The 22,473-nt window shown below is 41.4% G+C and overlaps 1 protein-coding gene across 3 annotated transcripts in view; it reads right to left on the bottom strand.

Moving 5' to 3' along the window:
• znf462 (zinc finger protein 462) overlaps window positions 1-22,473 on the bottom strand; it is a 49,020-nt gene that overhangs the window by 13,531 nt on the left and 13,016 nt on the right. Inside the window, exons 2-7 of one of the 3 annotated variants that reach the window (XM_041058431.1) lie at window positions 13,204-13,454; window positions 7,734-12,964; window positions 6,931-7,065; window positions 4,220-4,632; window positions 2,477-2,595; window positions 566-763 (exon numbers count right to left, since the gene is read on the bottom strand). In XM_041058431.1, the coding sequence (XP_040914365.1) occupies window positions 566-763; window positions 2,477-2,595; window positions 4,220-4,632; window positions 6,931-7,065; window positions 7,734-12,964; window positions 13,204-13,414 (6,307 nt within the window). In that variant the 5' untranslated portion in view covers window positions 13,415-13,454. The remainder of the gene's footprint in view (window positions 1-565; window positions 764-2,476; window positions 2,596-4,219; window positions 4,633-6,930; window positions 7,066-7,733; window positions 12,965-13,203; window positions 13,455-22,473) is intronic. The other 2 variants (XM_041058433.1, XM_041058432.1) reach the window with 2 other exon arrangements.

The following is a 22,473-nucleotide window of genomic DNA, read 5'->3' as shown; positions in this document are numbered from 1 at the left end:
TGTCTGAGGGTTAAGACTTGGTCTTAGGGTTCAGGTTAGACATCATGGTCAAAGTGTGGTCCCGGACAGCAGGACTTTCACAGAGGTGGTTCTGAGTACTTTGGCAGGTGTTTTAATGTCTGTCTGTGGAAAGATTTTGTCATGGGGATAGCTTCACAGCCCACAATACTTTTGAACAGGAAATAAACATTGCCGTGGCATCAACTTGAACTGGTTTTTTTTTTATCTTCTTTTTGTTTACAGATTAGAAAATTGTCAGCATTAACAGTTTGCCGAATTAGCTATTAGCAGTTCCTGTTTGCAGTGAACCCATGGATGTACAGACAGATACAATTGATTTACCTTAATACTGAAGAAAATTTAAAAATGTGATGATTCTCCAGCAAGTTCTGGAGAGACAAACAACATCTTTTTTCAATTATGTCATAGCAGATTTATGAACTTATTTTTCTGTGTTACAGTGGACTCTGCTTTGATGCTCAATTGAGATTTTCTAAAATTTGGCCTGACAAGCCTATCATATGACGTTATATCTACTAAAATGATATTACACATGATCTCATACCATCTGAGGCCAAGGGAGTCTGCTCTGTGTTACTGGCCAGCCGGGAGGGCCTGAGGGTGGCATGAGCAGCCTGGGTAGCAGCCCGGAGTTTAGAGAGGGTCAGGGCCTCACCATGGTCTCTCAGAGAGTGCTCCTTCAGCTGACTGATGGTCATGGAGGAGAAAGGGCACGACAAGCACTTGTATGTGTGCTGTTCACCTGGAGGATAAACAAGAACTATAAGACAACAACTTGACAACTTAATGAAATACACAAAAGGAATATTAGATGAGGATTAGCAGAGACCTATAAATGACTGTAAATTCTGAAGAAAAAACATGTTGACAATAAACACACCCTCCACCACAAACAAAGCTATTTCCCTGAGCCAAGCAGCAACAGATATATCACCTTGTACTCATTTAGTGCTCCCCTTGGGCTAATTAGTGTTATTTTGATAGAATATTTTTTAGCTGCATCGTTTATCAAAGTTTAAAAAAAAAAAAAAAAAAATTCAAACTACTATTTTGAAGTATCACACATAAACACAAAATTATTAGCAAACAAGTCAGATCCACATTCGAACCTGTCAACATGTATTTTCCTTTTAGACAGTTTGGAAATTACTGTACAAAGTTGATTTTGTAATTATCCAACAAAAATCAACAGTACAGTATGTTAGAAACACTACTGCTACAATGTGAAACTACTATTATTTTATTTGATTAAGTATAAAAGGAAGCTCGAAAATGTAAAATTGTTGTCAGCTTATTCAGCTGCTTTTCGTTGCTGTTCCTCCTGGAGACCTCATCTGACACAAAGATCCACATTAAATGAATGGAGATTTGTGTAAGTTGGTGAGGACAAAGGACAGTACTTCACTGGTTTATGCTGCCGCAGTTTATGACTGTACTTGTTTTGGCTTCTGTGTGTGTTTCTGGCAAACGCTTTGGTAGAGTTCTGAATTTACCCATGGGGCATTCAGAACATCTTGCTTCCTGTTTCTGCTGAATATATTTGCCTAACAACTTAATGCAAGCAGCATCCTGATGAGTGAAGCCATTACAAACCAAATCTGATCTGACTGCAACTTGTTCTTACCAGAAGTGGTTTAATAAGGAAGCCATTTCCTTATTGAACTGCTTCTGGTAAGAACATATTGTTTGGAATAAGACAGCTCCTGAATATGGATGGCTTTTTGGACAACAAGCAAGGACACAAAATTAAGAATTGAGACACAGCACTGAGATTTAATGTATATATATATATATATTTGTTTACACAAAGAATAAAAGTGAAAGTCTACATAATCACCACACTCTACTTTTCAAATGTAATCGCAACTCAAAATTGGTTTGTGTCAATTATCACCAGCAGTTAACACTTACTGCTGTTTCTTGTTTTCTACAATCAGACAGTTGAGAGCACTCAAATGCCGCTTGAAAATTGGCGTGTCTAGTTTGCTAGTTCTACTATTGTTTCTTGCGCTTGTGTATTGATTGCTCAGGTGGAGCTTTTTTGCATTTCTTGAATGCCTATGTCTTTGGATCAATGTTACCGTCTGGCTCACTCAAAAACAAATACAATCACAGAGGAAGAATCACTTCTAACTAAAGACACCTGTACATGCTGGACTTCTAACCATGTTCCCCAATAACAATATTAACAATATATTCATCTGGGCTGTTTGTGCTGAAATAGGAATCCAAATTTGATTCCCTTGGATGCGCTTAATTAAGTGTGTCTAATGAATGGTGAAGATGCTCCTCAAGCTAATCCACTGGTTGCATTGTGCTGGATAGGCTAAAACAGCATCCTTATGTGGAAGATGATAAACAAGAGGGTGCTATATTCTGGCCCAGGAATACACTGTTAGTCATGGATACAGCTGTAAGATGTGATTTAATGTATATGTGTGCCTGTTTTTTTTACCTGTGTGTGCCTTATGCAGGTGGCTCTTCAAGCGACTCACGTAGGCAGATTTAAAGGGGCAGAGCTTGCACTTGAAGGGCTTGTGGTGCCCGTGGTGAGACTGCACATGTCTGTCCAGGCTGGTGAAGCAGAATGTACAAAAAAAAAAAAACAGAGGGGAGGATATGAGATAAGAGGATAAAAGAAGAAAAAAATAAATGAAATGAGGACAAAAGGATAGCAGATAGAGAGAGAAAGTGACAAGAATAGGGTAGAGAGCGAAAGAAAGAGAGCAAGAACTACTCTACAGCATCCACTTTGATGATTTCAACAGAGAGGTTTTCTGCAGCATCTAAAGCACTGGATTCTGTTTACCTCACAAACAACAGCCACACATTTCCAATGACTACAGAACAAGGAGCCGTGGGGTGAACTCATCTACCCACAATCCCCTGGTGGGAATGAGTGTGTGAGTGCCTGTGGGGACGGTGGCTGTGTTTTTAATGTCAGCCTACCTAGGTGGCATGGGAATGCGGCTTCTTTCTGGGTCAGGGCACATACAGTACAGAGGGATTACACCTGGGAGCTCAGAGGTGATGAGGACTCTCTCTTTCCCTTTCACTCTGTGTCTCTGTGATGGATAAAACAAATCACACTACCAAAATGTCTGTCTGCTCCTAATGTTTGTCTTGCTCTCCTAGGAAGCAGGAAATCTTAGAGACGATTGAAGTTTTAAAGGCAATGTGACAGGGTAAACACAACAAGGTGTAAAACTGTGCTCTCCACCAAATGAGTTTAGCATCCAGTTGATTTGTAGAACAGCTGGTGTGAGACTTGTAAGGTAATATAAAGGTGAGCGTTTGAAATACACATCTACCATGGCTACATATTGCACATACTGTCAGGGTGGGGGTATACTGATCTGTCACTGTAGAGAAATGACACAGTACAGGCTTTGTTCTACCACTAGATTATACTGGCTGAAGGCTCAAAATGGAAGTAAATCTGGCAGGAACAGATCCATCATGAGCCTGTTTTTTTAATACTATTTATACAGCAATAGCTATTCAATGCTTTTACATTATGTATTTACCTCTGTATTTAGAAGAGAGTTTTAATTTGTATGAATGAATGATGTAGGTAACTGAGCTGTTTTAAGTCATTGCTCAAGCAAACCAAATATTTCCCACTGACGCTGTTTCACATTAAAAGCACTGATCACAACTGTTAATCAACAATTTTGCAAGGGGATAATAAAACCGCTCTAACAGTTCCATCTAACAGTGAGCTGTTAGATGGAAAACAACAGGGGAGAGGCACTTGTGCCATCGGCAACCAGAAATCAGACTGTGGTTGCAATTATTCACAGCTTCTTTGTTAAAACTGCGTTTCTTTGGGTGCAGTATAAGAAGATACACCAGCTCAGTGAGTCTTTGGTGTCACATTAATCTGCACTCGCTGATATCACCATTAACCACCGGTGTCACCAAATCAACCAGGTCTAAAATGTTAAGGATTCCAACTAGAGCTACTCTTACTGAAAAACAAACGTTAAAGAAAGCAGAAAGTCAGAACAGATCAATATTCAATGGAGGATCAATGGATCAACACATTGACAATGGTTAAAAGTAACAAACATATGTTTACTTTGGGCAAAGTTGCCTAACATACTCTAATTTATAAAGTATCACACTCTATACTGGGGGCTCTACTGTAGAAGCAGTGTTAGAGGCCTCAATCACAGATGTACTCCTTCCCACTTACTTGTGTCTGAAAGGTGAGACGAACTGGCAGTACTGGCAGCTGTATTTGTCCTCTCTGCTGAACAGTGCCATGGCTGAGTGGCTCCTCTCATGGGACCTCAGTCCCTGCATGGACATGAAGACTCGGTCGCACTGGGCACATGGGTGACCCCCTGCGGCTAACCGTTGCTTCAGTTGGCCCTCTGACACCACAGTCGCGAGGGCCACTGCACTTCCTTCAACAGCATCCGTTTCTGGATCAACCATCTCCGCGGCAACAGCAACACCACCAGAGGCTGCGGAAACCAAGGACGGGCCCATTGCTGTGGCCGCAGGTCTCTCGAAGCCATCGGCTTCAGCTGCTTCATCCCCCTCCAGGTCTCCATTTGTGAGGCTCTCCGAAGGCAGGGTCAGGGGGACCTCGCTGACTTCCTGCTGCAAAACAAAGAGGAGACGGCTCAGATTTTCAGCAACTTTTCTGTGGCTGTTGATTTTGTTGTCAAAGTCTTTTGACATGTGGACACACACCAATGCAATAAAAAGAGAAAGAGTAAGCATAACAATTTATGTGGACAGCAGAACCTGGTGGACAACAGAATGCTGATGCTGAAGTATCACTTGTTAGAGCGTGGCATCTGTCTAACACCTATGGTTCTGTCTATGCTGTATCAGTGCAATAATTTCTCGTTAAATTTCAGTTACAGCTACCTCACGCTTTCTCTTACTCACTCTTTGTGCATTTATGCTGGGGTGCTGTCTGTCAGTGCGCGCCTGTCTGGGTGTGAGACAAAAAAGTGTTTCTGTCCGAGAACAAATGATAAAAAGTGAAAAACATAACTTGATTCAAGTCAAGTATAGGCAAGCCTTAACTGTAAGCTTAGCCAACGGCTAACTTCAACCCTGAACCTGAAACTCTGTAGTCTGCCGGGATTTACGGACACGTGACACTCGGTTGATACTGAATTGATTGACCTATACAAATGGAATGTGACAGGATAATTCGAGCCCAGCCCTTTGAATCTTTGAGCTTTGTGACATATCATTCCTAACTTTCCTGCATCTTTTTATGTATCTCTCAACCACATAACTCTTAAGAATATGACTACTAGACCCTGACAATGCTAAATTACCCGTATGAGAAACGGGTGAGAGGACAGACAGAAAACCTTACACATTCACACATCTGCCACAATAGCACAAACTAACTGCAAAACAAAACTTCACCATCAGTTTCTACTTCCTTCATCTGCTGGAGTGCAGGCAGGCTTCTGCAGTCATCAGGAGCAGACAGACAATCACGATGACTTTTTTATTGCCTCAAGGAAGCTCATTCTTTCTGTGGAAGGACCTGACCCTGCACTTCATGCAGCCATAAATAAGATGTGGCATCCACAGGCCCAACCTTGCCATCCAGTCTGCCCTGACTGCACTGTCAGCCTGTTCCTCATCCAACTCTATCAGAAACCATTGCAGCTCTAGAACTGAAACTGTATTTGTGATCCTAAAAAAAACAAAACAAAACAAAACAAAAAAACACTTTGGTTTACCCTCTGCGGTGTATAAAACATACAGTAGCCTATATTACATCTGGAGGAGATGTTGTACATTCACATGGTCATTATGTTGTAGGCCATAAATACTTACAGGTAACCCAAACCCTGACCGGGTTAGTGCCATTAGCTGAGCAGAATTATATTTTATTCTTAAATGTGAAAGTCAAAACAGAGGTACTTCCTCTTTCTTGGCAGATCTCAGTTGCCACAGTGATTTCAGTACGTCTTCACCCTCAGTGGCCCCAAACCATCTCATCTTAATACATAAAAGACAGACTGAGTGTCTGACGGAAGAACCAGGCCTCCGTTTGGGTGAGGCGTTGGATCCTTAGGCCTGTTCCCCTCACTAGCAGCCTCAGTGGAATACTAATGTTCAAATGGTTACCCGCCGCTGCCCTAAAAGTTATGGCTCACCACTCTGTCCTCCACTCCCCCCTCCCCGCCTTCCTCCATTGCAATGGGACAGCATTGCTTGTTTTCTCTGGGGGAAGCTGACAGACTGTCTACCCAGAAGCTTCCGTCAGTAATCAACAAAATGGGAAACAGAACCCAGGCCCAGTAAAACAGATCGCTGCGGAGCAAGGAGGATAGGGGTTGGTTTGTAAGACAGACACACTGGGGACAGACAAAGTGGGTCTTTCAAGTGTTGTTAATGTTAAAATAGGAGTAAATAATTGATACTGTGCATTTGGTTGATCTCTGAAGAAGCTGCCACACAATTTGGTAAAGAACTAGTTTGACATTTTAGGAAATATATCTACTCACTTTCTTGAGAGCTGAGACTTAGATGAGAAAATCAATACCACCATCATGTCTGTACGCTAAATATGAAGCTACAGCTAGCAGTTTGTTAGCTTAGCTTAGCATTAAGAGTGGAAACACTGGGAAACAGCTAGCCTGGTTCTGTCCGAAGGTAACAAATCCGTTTAACGTTACCTCTAAAGCACTAATTCTCCCGTTTCCAGTTTTTATGACACGCTAAGCTACCCTACTGCCGGCAGTAGCTTCATAATCAGTGGACAATGGACATACGGAAGTGATGTCAATCTGTTCATCTAACTCTCAGCAAGAAAACAAAGAAGTGTGTTTTCCAAAATGTCTGTAGCAAGTCCCCAACTGAAATGAGACAAGTGCTATAACACTTTCAAAGAAATGTAAGACTAAATCCAACTCTATTTACCTTGACATGTCCCTCTTTGACCTCTCCATACTGGACGTGCTTCCTTAGGTGGTTGCAGATTGCTCGGAGGGTGGGGTGCACCTCAATGCAGAAGTTACACCTGAATCCTATGGGAGCTTTATTTACAGGGCTTTCCTGTTCAGAAAATAATAAAAAAAAATAACCTGTTTTACTCCCAGTTATTGTTTTTCCTGTTTTTTCTTTGACATCTTTATTAAATTGTATTTAAAAGTGATCAAGATATTAATCTTCAGCAGCTAATGCATTTGCCACAGTCAGAAGACACTATTATCTCCTCTCCATGAGCTTTACCTTATCTCCATTATAGACTTCCACTGCTCTCAAATATACATTAAATGAGATCAATGATATTTTTAATGAACTAATTATGAAACTAATTATCACATCTCATTATCATGCACTATTATATACTCCTGGTGACAGTGCAGAGGCAAATTGAAACACATAATTATCTCTTTAATTGTTTCGTCACTTGAGTTTTGGCAGAACTGATCTGCTTTGGGTGCATCTGCAATGAAAGTATGTTTATTCAGTCATGGTAAATAACAGATAAATAAGAAATGATAAATTAACAGCCAAAGAAATAGATTATATCTCGATAAGCCTTTGACCTCCAGGACTTAAAGAACACCTGTAGTATGATAGATTGTAGTAGCTTGTGACTATGGCATTAGATGATTTACAGTATGATTTCAGAAACATGTAACGGTAAAAGGAACATTTAATTATAGCTGTTTTATTCTTTGATTTACAGGGTTTTAGGGAAGCATATCTTCACTCACCTTCTCAAGTTTGGTGTCAGGTAGTTCTGCAGCTTTCTGTTTGCTGAGAAGCTGCTTCCTCCTCTCCTGCCTCATGGCCCTCTTCTGAAACTCCTCATTGTGATTCAGTAGATGCTTGGCCAGAATTGGGAGAGCCAGGAACTTCAGCTCACAGTGAGAACACTGGTACAACTCAGAGTCCTCATCCCCGGGACCGGGCGACACCACAAAGTCCCTCTTGAGGTCATTGCTGTGGTGGTCGTTGTAGTGCATAGAGAGCAGCTCGCCTGTGCTGAAGGACAACCGGAAGCATTTTAGACACTTGAATGGTAGCCATTCAACCTCTCTGTCCTGCTCGGGTTCAAGCGGAACCTCCAGCACTCCCTTGTCTTCCTCTGCCATTGCACTGACAGCAATCTTCTCAGGTTCTTTGGCATAGATAACGGTAAAGTAGCGACCAAGCTTGCTAGCATGCTGCTTCTTGGGGAAGACACCTGGGTGGCGTTTAATGTAATGCGAGACAATGCTCTTTCTGCTGAAGGCCTGGAAGGGGCAAAGAGAACACCTTCGTCTCTCCACAGCCAAACGTAGGTCTTCACTCATTTCTGAATTTTCTCCCTCTGATAGCGAGGGTGCCATCACTTTGTTAGGTTTTTCACTTAAAGTCTTGGAAGCAGCCAGACAATGGGTGTAATAGGCATCAATATCATGGCGCTTCTGGTAGTGTGCTGCCAGGCCTTTGCGTATAGGATTTGTGTATGAACACAGAGCACATTTGAAGACATTGTTTTTACCCTCTGGCTGAGCACGGACGTTGTTGTGCTTGATGCGGTAGTGGCGAGCGATGCCTTTCCTTGTGGAACAGAAGTATTTGCAGAGCTGACACTTGAATACAGCATGTTTTTCTGTCTTATTGATGGGTAACTGCGAGAGAGCAAGGTCCAATTCACTGTCCTCCTGGACTTTTGCTGAACTAGATATATTACTAGCACTGCATTCACCTACTGGCTCTATCTCTTTACTGGAAGAGAAATTTGTCAGAGAGGGAGTGAACATATCGGAGGCTGACTGATTGTGATACTTCTCATAATGGATTTTTAGTTTCTCCAGTGTCCCATGTGTGTATGGGCACATTTTGCATCTGTATGCACCGTAGCCCTGCCTTTGAGTTTTGCACTTGTCATCTCCTTCATTTAAGTCAGAAATTTGCTCTATATCATCTGCAAAATCTTCTGCAGTGACTTTCACTAATGGGTGTCTTTTCTGGTAGTGAGTTAAGACACCATGGATGCGAGAGTTTACATATGGACAGTGACGACACTTATACACAGAACTGGGGTTGATGTCTGCCTCCTGTGCAAAATCTGCAGCTTTTACTTTCATGCCCGGGTGCTTCTTTCCATAGTGAGTGAGGAGGCCATGAAGACTGTTGTACTCTGACAGACATACAGTGCACTGATAAGGATTGTTAGAGATGGAAAGACGTGGGTGGGCAGGATGGGGATTGCTTTCTTGAGGTGGGGTGGCAATGACCAGCGCTCCATCATCTTCAACAGACTGGCAATTGAAAGACGATTGTTCTTTGGCAACCTGCTGGTGGATCTTTTCAGCCGAGCCATTACCTTTGATGATATCCAAAAGCACAGATTCATCCTCTTTGATGGCCCAGGGGTGGACTGCCTGATAGTGACTGGTGATGTCCCATATTGTACAGGCCTCAAAGGCACAGTCTCTGCATTTGTAATGTTTAGTTTCCATATTGCCCCCTTGCTGGGTGGTTTCTGGCCCAGCCCATAGCTTGCTGGCCATGTATGTGTAATCGACATTGTGCTCAGGATGGCGTCTTTGGTAATGGAGCAACAGGCCCTGGGGTTCAGCATGGGAGTAAATGCACCATTCACAGTGGTAGCCAGCCTCCAGAATGCCATCTTGGTAAGCCCAGTGTAAAATGGTCATGGCTGTGGCTTTCACAGTGGGGTGCTCTTTCTTCAGATGCTTCTTTAGGGCATAGACATAGGGGGATGTGTACGAGCAGTGTCTGCACTTCAGGGAACGCAGAGGCGTAGCATTTTCAGGGTCAGGAGGGGCTGGGATCACGGCAGAAGACACACTACCTGACTGAACCATCTGCGCACGCTCGCGCTGACTCCGGACAACTGCAGTGTGACGACGTACAAGGTCAGCATTAGCCTTGGTCTCTCTATGCTTCTTCTGGTAATGAATAAGCACTCCTTTAACAGTGCGGTTGCCATAATCACAGTGCTGACAAAAGAACAGTTCATCCTCGCCTTTCTCACCACTTCCTGGTTTAGGGCTTGAGTTGTTAGAGCCATCGTGACCGTTATTTTGAAACTGCTTCAGAAATTGTTTGGGTGTTGCAATTTGCAGTTCATCCATTAATTTCATCAAACCAGGGGTGGGAGCCCCATGTTTGATATATTTTGCTGTCACTTTTACTTCTGGGTGTCTTTTTTGATAATGGACCAACACACCAACAACAGATCGGTTGCTGTACACACAGTGTTTACAATAGTACATTTCTTCATCTGATCCATACAGTGCTGCACTTGATTGTTTTGGAGGTGTAGACATGCTGAGGTTAAATGAGGAGTTGGCCGCAGGCTGTGACTGATCCACTGACATGACCTTCATGGTTTTCTGTATACGGAAGTAAGATGCCTTTTGCTCTGGGTGTTTCTTCTGGTAGTGGACCAGAACAGAGTGCATGTTGGGACTAGCAAAGGAACACACATCACAATCATAGACAACAACATTGCCACCCATAGCTTCTTTAAGAGGGTCTGCCTCAGTGCTAGTTTCAGGGGTCTTGGAAACAGTTTTCAGCACTGGGCTGGAGGATGACCTGGGTGTTGACGAGGCTGAGTTAAAAGTCTTGGGGCCAGAGTTTAATATTTCCCTCAGAGTTTGCGATTCACCCGTTTTGTGGGGCTGCTCCACTATATAGCTGGAGAAGATCATGGCATTATTGATTTTCACTGTGGGATGCATTCTTTGGTAATGGGGCATTAGGCTCCTGACATTGGGGCTTGTATACGAACAGAAGCGGCACAGGTATAAGAGATGTGGCTGGTTGAAGTTGAGCACATTGCTTGCTTCAGGGTGATGATCCATGTAGTGTTGGTGCAGATCATTGTAATTTGTGTATTCAATGTAGCACTCTAAGCACCGGAAGACCGCGCTCTGGTCTTCAGGGTCCAGGATGTACTTAAAGCTGAACTTGATGTAAGGGTGCATCCTCTGGTAGTGGGTGCTGACGCTACGAGCTGACTTGTTGTGGTAATCACAGTGTTTACAGTAGAAGCGTGTTGTTCCGGTTTCCTCTGAATATTCAGTATTCTCTTGGACAGCACTGTCACTGGGATCAGCAGAGATGTTTTCACTATCATCAGAGAGAGTCAGCGATATAGGAATGTTTCTTGGTTTTGACTTGGGGTTGCTTTTTCTTTTTCCTATTCTGCCTCCCTCGTGAGAGATCATCGATTCTCTTGCATGTTGTGTGTTGTAGGCAAAAACTGGGTTTTTGCTGTCATGGTTTCCACCCTCTTTATCAGCAGTGGTGTGATTTTCTCCTGCATCTTCATCATCCATGTCATCTAGATTTATAATCATGTCCTGCTGGCTTTGGCTTATCTTACTTTGAAGGTTACTGGCAATTTCATCAATTCTAGTTCTCTTCTTTACTGAGGACAAGTCCAAAGGCAAGTCATTAATGGACTTCCTGGCTCTTTTCCCTGTCACTAGGGGCTTTTTGGTGGCAAGTCCTAAAATGGAGGTCTGGGTTTTTTGCAGAAAGATCGGAGAAGCATCCACTTCAGAGTCTGGCTGGTCAGTCAGCTGGCTTTCAAAGACAGAGGGATCTAGGTCATCACAGTAGGAATGCTTATGCTGCTGGTGAACCCTCAGACCTTTCAGAGTGGTGGTGGAAAAGCTGCAGAGCGTGCAGCGATGAGGATTCTGCTGGTCATTCGGTGTGCTGGTTGTCTTTTTTCCATTGACTTTGGAGCTCACATTACCCCCATTAACTGGCTCTTCAGCGCTGTCATTCTGAGGTTCTGGACTATCACTTGTTAGGTCCAAGGTCTCTAAATCTGAGGAATTGTGGGTCTGCTTGTGCGTGCCTAGTTTAAGAGGGCTGGTGCAAATAAACGGGCATTCATCACATTTATACACTGTGGTTTTGCCAGAAAGGTGAATGTTTTCAATGTGGCGGGAGATGCTCCGCCTGTGCATGGTGAGGAAGGAACAGAAGGGACACTGAAAACGGTTCATGTACTTTCTGAAAGGTATTCCTTTTGTCTCCAGTAATTTATTATCCTCATCAGTTAAAAGCTGCTTTGCATCTGCTGACAGGGTTCCAGTATAGCTGGGATCATCTATATCGCCCAAATCTTCGTCGTCGTCATCCTCTAAGCTGCTCCTAGAGTCTTCCTCATTGAGCAAGTTGGCATCCATCTCTATGACACTATTGGGGGCATCAGATGAAGCAAACCTCTTGGACAATATAGAGGAACCTGTGCTGTTGGGTGTTACTGCACTAATCTGTGCATAATGAAAGGATGAAATCTCTGAGACTGACTTCTCCAATGTGTTTTCTGGTGTTTTTTCTCCTGTCTCCTCCTCCTTTCCACAAGCATCAGCAAAACTCATCTTTGATCTAGTCGGGCTATGGGGAGAGGAGGGAGAATCTGGTTTAGGTGAGCTTGCACTTGCCTCTCCTTCCAGCTCTGCAATGCAGGAAACTATCTTGACCTTGTCGCTGTGCTCCTTCACCACGTGATTAGTCCAGCTGTCCTTCTGGTCAGTCTGATAGTCACACCACTCACAGGCAAATGTTCCCTTCAAGAGTCCACTGGCTGCGTCAGATTCCTCTGCAGTCTCAGCGTATTCTGAGGGATCTCCAGAGCTCTCAGAGGGAACCTTGCTATGATACATTAGTTGGTGTTTCATTATCCTTGCTTTGCGTGGAGACTTATATGTGCAGTAATGACAAGAATACACTTTTGAATGGTCGTTGTGCATGATAACGGTGTAGCCGGGCTGCTTAGCTGTCTGTGAGGAGATACTTGCGTCAGAATCTTCCTCTACAACATTATGCACTTTTTTGGTGTGGTTTCTCAAGAATGACTTTGATCTGAAGTAACGGACACAGAACTTGCACTGGTAAAACGGCAGATGGGTTTCAGCTGTCTGCTTTTGTGATGTTTGGTTGGAACCGTCAGTAGAGCTGGGGCCTAGAAAAAGAGACATAAGTACATGAGACGTAAATAGTAAAACAGTAACTTTTTGCTGCTGTTATTTAGTCTCTCTGTTGTTTCTGCTAATAAATTCAGCCACAGCTCAATAAATTTTTATGCTCCTCAATAAAATATATGATCATCCTACTATAAAGAGTTCTTTGAAACAGCAACAGAAGTGTTTCCTAATCTCCAACAAATTAACTGTAGCATCTGAATTAATGTGGTAGACATACTCATTCCAGTTTTAGGAGGTGTATAATCCTTGTCATCCTTATCCTCATATTCCTCCTCTTCCTCTTCATCTTCCTCCTCGCCTTTCAGAGAGTCAGACTCATCTGCATCTGCAGGCTGCAGGAAAACAGTGTGCACTTCCTGAATGTGGGTCTTCAAGTCATCATATGACTCGGCACGGAAGTCACAGCCATCACACTGTAATACCTCCATCGCTAAAAAGAGGGAGCACTCCCTGGAAAATCAGGGAAACCTGCAGAGAAAAAGAGAGAGAAAAAAAGTCATGACGACATGCATCATTTTCCAAGGAGCGGACGGTTAAATAAATGTCTAATTTAAGTGGTTGTGAGTGAGAAGAAAAAGCAATTTATGAGAATCCTGTTAAACTATTCACAGGAGCCATAGGCTAAAAGCTATTAAAATTGCAAATTACGGGGTATTTACTATAGCAAAGAGACTCATTCATACAGAAATACCACAAAGCTTTAAGACTGAAGTCATTTCACGACTAATTTTAACCTGTAATGTTTTAATATGCAGTGTCGTGAACATGCCCGTCCATAAAAATGAACTTGATGATGATATTACATGATTACCAGGAGCAGTTCCTGCTGTGAACAAAGAACAATCAAGTGCATACCTTTTCCACTAAACAAGTAAGACAACTGCCAGTAAAAATATAATGCTTACAAATGTTTATGATTATGTGTTCAAAAGACATTCTTCTAAAGCAAAGCCTCATTTGCTGGATTTATACAGCCTCTTCAGGTTGCATTTGCAAGACTGTGCTTCAAAGGGATGTGGCAAATCGTTTCCAATGTTGCATCGCTGGTGGAAAATCTTTTTTGGATAAAATACTGTCATTGTACTTTGAATAAGGATAAACATCATATAATTTGCATTTATTTTTCATGATTACTTTAATGCTGAGAAATGTCTGAGAGGGATAAAATGGTAAACTAAAAGCTGAAGTTGAAATATTGAAATATTGAAACTTTTTATGATGCAGCCCTCTAAGCCTAAATCAAATATGCCACAGAAGCACCTCCGAAACAAACCACACAAAATTAGAAGCGTAAAAATATTTTAAAAAATTGAATAAAGATGACATATTTGTGTATTTATGCTGCCACAAATTTCTGTTGTCTCATTCTGATGACAATACCACATGGATAGAGTATCATAAATCCATATAAAAGTGATTTTCCATCTCTAGAATGACTGGTGCTGTCCACAAACTCTGACAGAAAGCCCCACAAAACATGACAAAGAGGGGAATTCAGCTGATGCTGATGTTACTCAGAATACTAAGAAGGTCCCATTTTTTAGCATAGCATCAATCCAAGAACAATGGAGGGACTGAGGAGGGATTATGGGCTGATTTGTCCCATTTTTATTACCTTGGGATAAGCAACAGCTGGAGAGCAGCTCCACAGCTCAGTATTTAGAGCAGACTATTCCATCAGATTGTATCAACTGCTCTGAAATAAGATTGAATGAATCAACTGAGAGATGAAGGCTTTATGTCTTTGGGCTTGTCTGCCGTTCAGACTTGGCAAGAAAAATGTAAGCTGATGATGTGGCCATCATTTCGCAGCTCTTTCATCATGGCTTTCTGATCAATTGTCATTTTGTCTCAAAAATACTGCAAATAGGATTTGTAGTTCACACTGGTTATTAAATAGGTATTTAAAGGGCACAGTTTACAACCTCAACTCTCAAATCAAAACCCAATCAATCAGATTTTTTTTGCACTTTCTTTGGAACACAAAACAAATAAATCAAAGTCAAAAATACGAAGTCTGGTAATGCATTTTGTTTGCTTAAGAGACACACTGTGGTGTGTGTTGTTTGGACAAAAAAAAAAACAAAAACAATAACACACATCACATAGTGTGATGGAGATGTTTTGAACATCACACTTCAACAACACATTAAAATTTAACTAAAAAAGCAGCCATAAAGGCATGTCAGAGTGTGTCACCCTATAGTATGAAGAATAATTATACTGAATGCATCAGGTTTAAAACAAGTTTCACAGTTCTCACTGAAGGAACACAAAGGAAGTGGTCAAGTTACCACGGAAGTGAATCAGCACCTCTCTGACCTGCTCTCAGCAAGAACTGTACATTCTGAGTTTTATAAAGTAGAAGTTTATAACAAGGCTCCCAGGTTGACACAGCTTATATTCAAATCAAACATCACCTGGTATAAAGTGCAACAAATCTATAGGATATGTAAAGGTGTGGGTATAGCTATGTTGTGGGACTCATTAGGTCTGATAACTGCTCTCCATAGAAGCATAATTGCCAACACTTACAATACGAGGCCATTTTACAGGACCAGGTCCTCTCTCTGGTACAAACACTGGTCCCTCATGATGTTTCCCCCAAACCACTAAGTAAATTTAAGACTAGTTTCATGAACACTATGGACACCTTCACCTATTTGAACCTTTGGACAGTTCAGGCCATCTGTGACAGCATTTCAAGATGGACTAAAGCTTTCCTAAACGTACAGGGGGCCCTGCTCCTTCTTATCACCTCCATGAATTGCCAGGTGTTTTCTTGCACCTGCATGTCAATATCAGTTGGGGGGGAAAAAAAACTTGAAATACAAGACTAAAACAACAACCAATTGAACACATGGAAAGTTGTGTACACACCAGTAGCATTCACACACACACACACACACACACACACACACACACACACACACACACACACACACACACACACACACACACAGTGTACACTAGGTGTCAGTTTTGTTTGTAACTGTTAAATACAGCCAGAACATAAGCCTGAGGATACAACATTTTTTTGTTTATGAAAAACTCCTTTGTGTACTAAGTAATAAACCTCTCAGTATGTTGAGATATTTTTAACCTTTTTTTTTGCCTTATTACTTTTTAATTTTGCCTTTGTATATACACACACGCACACACACACACACACACACGCACACACACACACATATATGCCGATCAGGCATAACATTATGACCACCTGCCTAATTTTTTTTTTTGCCTTGATTTAAGAATGTGGGGCAACTGAAAAGATGAGGAAATGGAGCAAAGGAGTTGGATGACATGTAACAACTAAAACACACTAAAAGCCAAAAGCCACTTTTCTAAGTACTGTTTCTTTATAACAAGCATTCATTTGTGTATTCTATTAGGCAAAGACCAAATATTTTGCAAGTATTCAAAGAGGATTAATGGTTCACACTGCAAGCATAACCCTTTGTCGATCCATTGTTCTTAATAAAAAAAAAAGTCTACAACACAAGTCTACAACACAATACACCATGACTCATGTCTAGAATCTGACTAAAATCTAATCTTACTATAATCAGTTCTCTTTATATTCTTGCTGAACTGTCAGACGATGAAGATGTTTCATCAATGGCTATAATAATGCCCAAAGAAAAAACAATTTAATGACTATGATAAAATTATAATTTAAGATAAAAAGCTGTAGCTAGGCTTCAATGTAAAACACTATCATAATCAACACTTAGTGTTTCAGTTTAAAATTATATTCTAAAAAAAAAATTATTCTAATTATGTCACATTCGTACAATGGAAGCATGAGTCAGCAGGAGCATACGTTTTTCATTTAGGCACTAAGCTGACTTAAAACAAATTACTAAAGCAAGACAAGAAGCAGGTCAAGTAAGTATGCAAATAAGGAAAACACCTGCATCTCTGGCCTAACAGTTGGCCATCAAGTTGCATTGTGGGTAATGTATGCATCGGGTTTTGACATGGAAGAATATGTGGAATAAAAAAAGATGATGAATCAGTTTTATTAATTTATTAATTTATTTTCAAAGCTGTCCAACGTTGTGGGAGTGCAATGCTAAATCGCCTAAATTTAAATTTTAACCAGTTCTTTAAAAACTTCAACTGGTTTTAACTTGTTTACTTGCTAACGCGAACATGGAAACATTTGACAGTTCAAGGGTAATTTATTTCCACTAGAAAAAACAATGAGACAAATTATGCAAAACTGAAAGCTGACAAAATGGAAACTGAATCATTTGCTTATCAGTGAATCAATGAAATACAGCTTTAAAACCACTATGAAATTCAGTCCACTGCTCTCGATACTGAAACCAAGAAATTTCAAACGAGATCCAGCAAGAGACAGTTGGGAATCCCGCCCTGCTTCCCACACCCAACTGGCCAGCCAGTGGAAAGCTCCATGTGAGCCGGCCAAGCCGCCAGTATGTCCCTGAGCAACCAGGGGATCCATTGTTGTTCAGGGTCAGGTTACAGCCTCACCACGGGGCCCCACCCTGCTCTCTTGGCAGTTCACTACAGTTTTGAACAAAGTTGCCTCCTAATGCCAGGTTCCTTGACATGGATATCAAGAGAATCCTTTCGGAGAAGGAGGAGAGAGGAATGCCCGGGGAAGAAAAAAAAAAACCCTCCTACACAACCACCATCTGCCTTAGAGTTGGCTGTGTCTTTTCAGCCAGTCAGTCCCTACGCCACACCAAGTTAATGGGTGAGATTGTGTAACTGCTTTCATCTAGTCAGCTGGGGCTCTAACAGGCAGCGACTGAGCTGCTCAGATCCTCCTCTGAGCTGAGCTTCAAGGGCAGCCATTTTAGGAGCTGACTATGTGCGCTTAGGTGTTCAGCCAGCACACAACATGGACCCACAGATCTGATCCTCTTCCTCAAAGGCAGGCAGCCTGTCACTGGAGAGCTGCTGACAGAAATCTATCTGCCAGATGTACAGTACTGTACCCAAGCCTTCTGCCCACACTGCTCAGCAGAAAACATCTAACACTCTTGCCAGCCTGACTTTGCCTAGTCCTTTCATTTCTCAGGGACATTATCTCTCACATCAAGAGATTTTCAGAGAAATACTAGAAAGCCCGTTCCAAGGAAAGACAGAATAAGTCAGAGCGAGCGGCATGCACCAACACTTTGTGGAGAGAAATACAGCAAATGCGTTTTGTAGGAGCTGCCAACTACTTTCCACAAGGGGGTCTAAAAATGTGAGGCATGTCTGAACTTCTTTATCTCAGAGCTCTGCAACCCTGAGCCCTGAGGAGAAGACGAGAGAGGGGGCAGAGAGAAGCAGAAAGGGAGAGCAGGCCTGAAGGGGAAGGGTGGGAGGAGAATGGAGGCAGCGAGAGAGCATGACGGAGCCACCTGGAAGACCTTCAGTGGTAAGCAACAGAGGACAAAGCCATCAGACTGGGCTCCCCAGATTCCAAAGTCTACTGACATTTGTTAATCACCAACCGGTCTCTCTGCATCGGTGAGCTCTGCCAGCAGTCACACCCTCTACTCAAACTGGCTGACAGCAGCTGCTCTGTCTGAAAGAGGGCCTTTGAATAAGCCAGCATTAAGCTGATTAGGAGTACAGAGGTTTTGTCCTTAACTGTTGGTTAGTGCTACCATCTCATGCCGGCAGGGAGGCAAAAATCCACGGATGTGTTACATTATTATATGGCCAGCATCCTGGCAACAGATAATTTATCTGGCAAACAAGACAGGACATGCATCTTGTCAACCTGCGCAGCCTCAATAATTAATGACCCATTGATTGAAAATGACAGCCTGCTTTTTAAAGGAAAAATACAGTGGCAATAACAGCAGGTAGCCAGAGCCTTGGAAATTGATTTTTTTTTTTTTTGCAGAGATGAGATGACAACATCAGAGGAAAATCAATACATTTTTAGTTTCAAGAAAGTTATAAAACAGAAAGACTGAGAAAGAAGTGAAAAGGTAACTGCATAATACTTCAAATTCTGATCTCTTTAGCCCACTGTCTTCACCAGGTTCGCTCAGAAGAGAGGAAAAAGACAGCAGAGAAAGATCTCATTGTGCCTGCAGAGGAGCAGCAAACGTTGCGTCACAGGACGAGTGAGAATTTGGCCTCTCGCACAAACAGGAGATAGAGAGCTGGAGATCAAGATGGCTACTCCTATCCTCTGATGTCAGCAGCTCTGGAGAACTCAACACACCAGATCTGATAGTGTGCTTAACAGTTGCTCATACACAAATAACACACGGTGCATATCACCATGCAATCCAATATCAAAATGCCACCAACTATGGCCTGGAATTGACCAGAGAGTTAAAACAGCAGCTTTATAACACAGCCTCAACAAATATAAGACCAAAAAAAAAAAAAGACAGGAAAAAGTGTTGGATACTTGAGGGATTCATATGTCCACCTGCTCTAGTCTATATGTCCACCATCCAGAAATATCCCAACCTTTAACAGGGTACTGCAATAAAAGAATTCATTGACGAGTGTAAGGCAATAATACATTTGGTCAAGAGGAGTGAATGCGATTAATTGTATAACTTTTACAATGATATGTTTGAAAGATAAACTTAATCTTTTAAAGAGATTAAAGAGCTTACAGTATGAGGTAATGCATTTGTATAAAAACAGATGCAACTGAAATCCTGAGTCAAATTTATTGTGGTGCCAATGACAGGCTTTTACTGTGAAGCAGCTGCAGACATGACATTTACAATGAAGCAAGGTTGCATCTAACAACATGTTTCCTTTTGTTTAGTTTTCCTTTATGAATATCTTGGTTTTTCAGAAGTCTAAGAACCATTTTGAAGAGAAATTCCCAGTGGACCAAGGTGATGTTTCAAATTGTTTGTATTTTTTTATCTTATGGCAAATTAGTTTATATTACAGCAAAAAAAAAAAGGGGCAAATACTTCACCTATATCACTTTATTACTTTTTATACTTCAATATTGTTAAAACCTTTGTTTTTGTCTTAGTTTTAATGTTAAGAAAGTGGGGAGATGTTTTTTTTTTTTTGACTGTGGTACATTTCAGAGCCTTTTTGTTGTCAGGGATCACTTAAACACACGTAAATCACAGGCCAAACATGAGCTTGTTTAATCTAATTCTAACTTACGGATAAATATTTGTCACTTCATCTCTTAATATTATATTGTCAACAAATTCTTTTCTGTTGGATCTCTTTCTGGGATATTGTCTTTCCCATGCTGTGTGTAAATCTGCTCACATGACCTTGTTCTCACACTTTTTGTTATGAGTGTCTCTGGATCTATGCAATCATTTTCAGTCAACATAAGGAGATTCTAGAGAATATGTTTTTAGCAAAAATTTCAAAGCCAATTTCAAATTTTAAAATGAAAAACTGAATCTCCAAATTGTGGTCAGGTGCATCCTGCTTGCTTTTGAAATGTGTCCAGACATGCGGCAAAGCGAATTCACTAGCAAGCACTGATTGTGGTGAACACCAGGCACTGCTCATCACCTTCTAATACCATCCCTGTGGTGAAACATGGTGGTGGCAGCAACCAGAGTGCACCCAAGTGCACCTGAGACTGGGGCGATGCTTCACCATTCAGAGCTACTGCCCTTGAGTGGCCCAGCCAAAGCCCAGACTTAAATCTCATTGGACATCTGTGCAGAGACCTGAAGATGGCAGTTCACAGGTGCTTCCCATCCAATCTGATGGAGCTTGAGAGGATCTGCTTTGAAGAACAGGATAAACTGCTCAAATCCAGGTGTGCAAAGCTTGTAGAAACTCGTCCAAGAAGACTCAAAGTTGCTGCCAAAAGGGCTTTGACAGTACCGAATTAAGGATTGAATACATTTGTAAAAGAGAGTTCCGTTTTTTACTTTTAAAAACTTTTCAAAAAAATTCTAGAAACATGTTTTCACTGTGTCTTTATGGCTTATTGAGTGTAGACTCAATATAATCCATTTACAATTACATCTACAACAAGGGGTTTGAAGGTTTAGTCTTTTCTGAAGGCTAGGGTTAGGAGTCTACGTGAAAGAGTCATCACATGTCAACACGTTCACTCAACACTCATCACAAAAGTCAATGTCTGAAGTTTGGAAAGCAACGTCTGGATATGCCACTGTCATTCTGAAAAGAAGTGCTGTGGACAGATGAAGTTAAATTGAGCTCTCTGGGGAATCTGGAGAAAAGGTAGCATTACATGAGAGGAACACCACACCAATTTTTAAACACGGGGGTGTAAATATACTGCTTTGTGGTTGTGTGGCAGCCAGTGGGACAGGAAACATTGCACAGATAGAGAGAAGAATAGATTCCACTAAATATCAGCAAATTCTATAGACAAATGTCACGCAGTCAGTCAAGAAACTGAAAGTGAAAAGTGGCTAGTTTCTACACAGAGGGGTTGCTATGGTACTGACTGAAGTTTACTTCAGCTACTAACTAGTTTCTGTTGTGTGCAGCACTTATCTTTAGAAATACTGTGCTGTCTGTTTGGGGCTACTTCAGTAACAAGTTTTCCATTTTCACTACAAAAGATGCCTAAACAATGTGCAAAGTAAAGCATCTGAAATCTTCATACACTGAGTAAAATCGAGAAAACTGCAACATGCTGAAAGGAGGCTAAAGGCTAAATTCTAAACCTGTTCACAGAGTACAAAATATGAGGGGAGATTTGACAGGATTCTAGGATATTAGTCAGAAATCCTTTAAACCGAAACCGGCTTGACAACAGTCTTTTCTTTTTATTTTATTAAACTATTATTTCAAAATGTTTTAATAACCATACCGTCTATGAAAATTACACTATTTATTAGAATATCCAGTAAATATTGTAGGACGTTGTGGTGTCAGTGAGGTGAAGTAAGCTCTACACATAAAACAGCATCACATCTGTGAAATGTTCATACCATCTATGGCAGCATCTAACAATTATTTTCATTACTGATTAATCTAATGATTATTTCCTTGACTAATCAATTATTTCTTGTCAATAAAAAGTCCAAAAACGGTGGCCATTTTAACTTCCCTAGTAAATTCCAGGTCATTGTTCATATGTCCGACCCACAACTTTACTGTTCTGCTTCACTCTGACTGCTCTCACTCTCTGGCAGCTGTTTCAAAAGAAAAAAGTCTAAAACCCCACTATACATGTCCTGCTTATCCCCAAACAATATGGTATATGACAAGCTGGTGAATATAATGGAGCACTTAGCAGCTAAAGAGCCAGATGTTTCCCTCAGGAGTTGGTAGAGACCAAAATCTGAGGTAAAACAGAAGGAATATTGGACTTCCAATTCAGTAAGCACAATTTTAAGCTCATTCTGTTGTATTATTTATGATGAACAGAAACAAGGAGGCTGCAGGCCCCGAAACCACGGCCAGAGGGTGACCATGAAACATAATTAACGTTTGTACTATCGGCTAACATGCAGCCATTTGTGCGTGTACCTAAATTCACTCTCACGCACAAACAACATTCAGTGTAGACAGATTATACACA

The sequence above is a fragment of the Toxotes jaculatrix genome, chromosome 16, assembly GCF_017976425.1.
Source record: "Toxotes jaculatrix isolate fToxJac2 chromosome 16, fToxJac2.pri, whole genome shotgun sequence".
NCBI classification, from domain to species: Eukaryota; Metazoa; Chordata; class Actinopteri; family Toxotidae; genus Toxotes; species Toxotes jaculatrix.
The sequence above is the reverse complement of the archived record's forward strand: the minus strand, read 5'-3'. Positions and strand labels throughout refer to the sequence as shown.